The sequence below is a fragment of the Corvus kubaryi genome, unplaced genomic scaffold (assembly GCF_017639235.1).
Source record: "Corvus kubaryi isolate FWS band 111438036 unplaced genomic scaffold, C.kubaryi_AGA036_p1.0 35887, whole genome shotgun sequence".
NCBI lineage: Eukaryota > Metazoa > Chordata > Aves > Passeriformes > Corvidae > Corvus > Corvus kubaryi.
The window spans coordinates 21910-24673 of record NW_024580808.1 but is presented as its reverse complement, the minus strand read 5'-3'; the positions used below and the strand labels follow the sequence as shown (position 1 = coordinate 24673).

At 62.6% G+C, this 2764-nt stretch overlaps 1 protein-coding gene across 1 annotated transcript in view; it reads left to right on the top strand.

Annotated features, from left to right (window-relative positions):
• Positions 1-194: 194 nt before the first annotated feature.
• The window catches only part of SCARA5 (scavenger receptor class A member 5), a gene marked incomplete at its 3' end in the record, with an annotated part of 24128 nt that continues 21558 nt past the window's right edge, over positions 195-2764 (top strand). Inside the window, exon 1 of the mRNA XM_042019815.1 lies at positions 195-559. Coding sequence (XP_041875749.1) covers positions 448-559 — 112 coding nt within the window. The remainder of the gene's footprint in view (positions 560-2764) is intronic.

Here is a 2764-nt window from a genome sequence, read left to right as displayed (position 1 = left end):
TTCCCTGGGCACTGCCAGGGATCCGGGCATTCCCTGGGAATTCCAGCGCAGCCGGGAATTCCTTCCCAAGATCCCACCCCAAGCTCCCCTTTCCCACTGGGAAGCCATTCCCTGCCTCCTGCCCCTCCATCCTTTATCCCAAATCCCAGCTCTCCTGGAGCCCCTTTAGGCTCGGGAAGGGGCTCCAAGGATTCCCTGGATCCTTCCCTTCTCCAGGTGAACATTCCCAGCTCTCCCAGTCTGGCTCCAGAGGGGCTCCAGCCCTCGGAGCAGCTCTGGGTTCTCCTCCGGCCTCGCTCCAGCAGCTCCGTGTCCTGCTGATTTTGGGATCCCGGAGCTGGGGGCTCACCTGCTCCATCCCAGAGCCGGAGCCTGGCAGGGATTGGCCGGGATTGGGATACACCAAGCGCCCGATTCCAGCTGGTATTCCCGTTTTTCCCCGGCAGGATGGAGAACAAGGCCGTGTATCTCCGCACCTTCTCCGAGCGGGAGAGCGGATCCGTCCTGGAGGAGCCCTTCGAGGGAAGGAGCCTTTCCAAGCTGAACCTCTGTGAGGACGGTGAGAGCGGATCCACCTCCGGATCCACCTCCGGATCCACCTCTGGATCCACGGGGGCAATGGGAGCACGGAGAGCTCCTGGGAGCTGGGATTGCTCGGGAAGGAGCTCCGGATTCGGCTCCGCGTGGGCAGAGGTGTCGGGAATGAGCTCCGTGCTCAGCTCCGGCATCCAGGCAGGATTCCCTGGGAAACGGGGATGGATCCTGTGGTGGGAGCAGCACCGGGATGTGTCTCCAGCACAGGTTTTCCAGGGATTCTGTGGCTGCCCCTGGATCCCTGGCAGTGTCCAAGGAAAGGTTGGAAGGGGCTTGGAGCAGCCTGGGATCGTGGGAGGTGCCGGGGTTGGAATGGGATGGGATTCAAGGTCTCTTCCCACCCAAAGCATTCCGGGATTCCGGGATCAAGGAGGCTCAGAATCCATCCCGAGGGATTTTTATGGAAGTCGGGGATGGGAAAGGGAAGAAAAGGGAAGGGAGACCCTTCCTGGAGTGCCGAGATTCCCAGGGAAGCCCCTGGAGCCTGAAATTCCTTCCCGCAGAGGAGTCAGGATGGGGATGGATCCAATGCCAAGCTGGGAGAGCTGGGAATGTCCAGCTGGAGAAGGGAAGGATCCAGGGAATCCTTGGAGCCCCTTCCTGAGCCTAAAGGAGCTCCAGGAGAGCTGGGATTTGGGATAAAGGCTGGAGGGGCAGGAGGCAGGGAATGGCTTCCCAGTGGGAAAGGGGAGCTTGGGGTGGGATCTTGGGAAGGAATTCCCAGCTGGGAGGGTGGGGAGGGGCTGGGAACATCCAGCTCCGGCTGAATTCCTTCCGGGAATGCTGCGAGGGGCTCATGGAGGTGATTCCAAGGGCACCTGTGGGGGTCTCCAGCCCCGGGGTAGGGACAGCTTTGGATCCAGAGGGTGGATTTCCCATCCAGGCCATCCCTGGGGATTGATCCCATTCCCAAAGTTTGATATCCCTGCTCCCGCCTCTTCCCAGCTTCCCGCAGGCCGATCCTGCCGTTCCCATCCTTTCCCAGCGGCAAACAGCTGCGAGAGCCGGGAGGGAAGGGTCGGAGCCCTCCAGGACTGATCCCAGCATTCCCAGCAAATCCCTTTCCCCGGGAAGGCTCGGAGGTACCTCCCTGGCTTTGGGATTTTTTATGGAAGTCCGCCTGGAATTCTCAGGGCTCATCCATAACTCATCCCAACCTTCCAGGGAAGCCCATTCCCACGGGGGAGAGGTCTCTGGAGGGAGATTTCTGGGAAGGGGCAGGACTAGGCCGTTCCCGGGGATGGCACCACCCGGTGCCATCCAGGATCCCGCCTGGATCCATGGAAAACTCCCGCCGGGGGGGCCGAGGATCCATCGGGAGAGGGATCCAAGCTTTGCGCCCGCCCAGGAACAGCATTCCCGCACCTTTTCCAGGGTTTTGGGGACCCCGCATCCCGCTTTCCCGAGGAGCGGGCGGGTCGCGGCTGCGCTCCCTGGAGCCTGGGCAGGGGCAGGAAATGTTCGCTTTTCCTTGGAATCCGGCCGGAGCCTTTCCCTGGGCCCGGGCTGTGCAAATCCTCCTTCCAAGGGCCGGGAATGGGAGTGGGTGGATCGGGGCGCGCCGCCAGCTCCTCCCGGAGTGTCCCAGGGGCCGCTGGAAGTGCGAGTGTCAGGAAAACATCGCCGCTCTCCTCATCCCGCAGCCCGCGGCTCCAGGAATTCCGGGGTGGGAGCGCGGGCTGAGATCCGTCCCGCATTCCCTCGGGATCGCCGCCTGCATCCCTGAGCTCATTCCCGAGCTCCAAAGCCGGGCTGGGTTTCGGGATCCGCCCGCCGGAACCCTTTCCCGGCTGGAGGCTTTTCCAAACATCGCCGTTTTCCCGGGATGGACACACCGGGACAACGGCGGAGCTTGGGAAGGACAAGGATGCCGTGGGGAAGGGTCCTGGAATGCTGGGACCCCTCCCGCAGTCCATCGGTTCCATCTCCGGAATTCCAAGGAGCAGCGAGATCCCACCGGGATCTGAGCTCCGGCCCCATGGATGGGGCGAGATCCCACCCGGCCATCGCCGGGCAGGGATGGAATTGCTCCTGGACAGGGAATGAGATCCCAAATCCCGGCAGGGATGCTCCGGGCTGGAGCTGGGAATTGCTCCTGGATAGGGAATGAGATCCCAAATCCTGGCAGGGATGGTCTGGGCTGGAGCTGGGAATTGCTCCTGGACAGGGA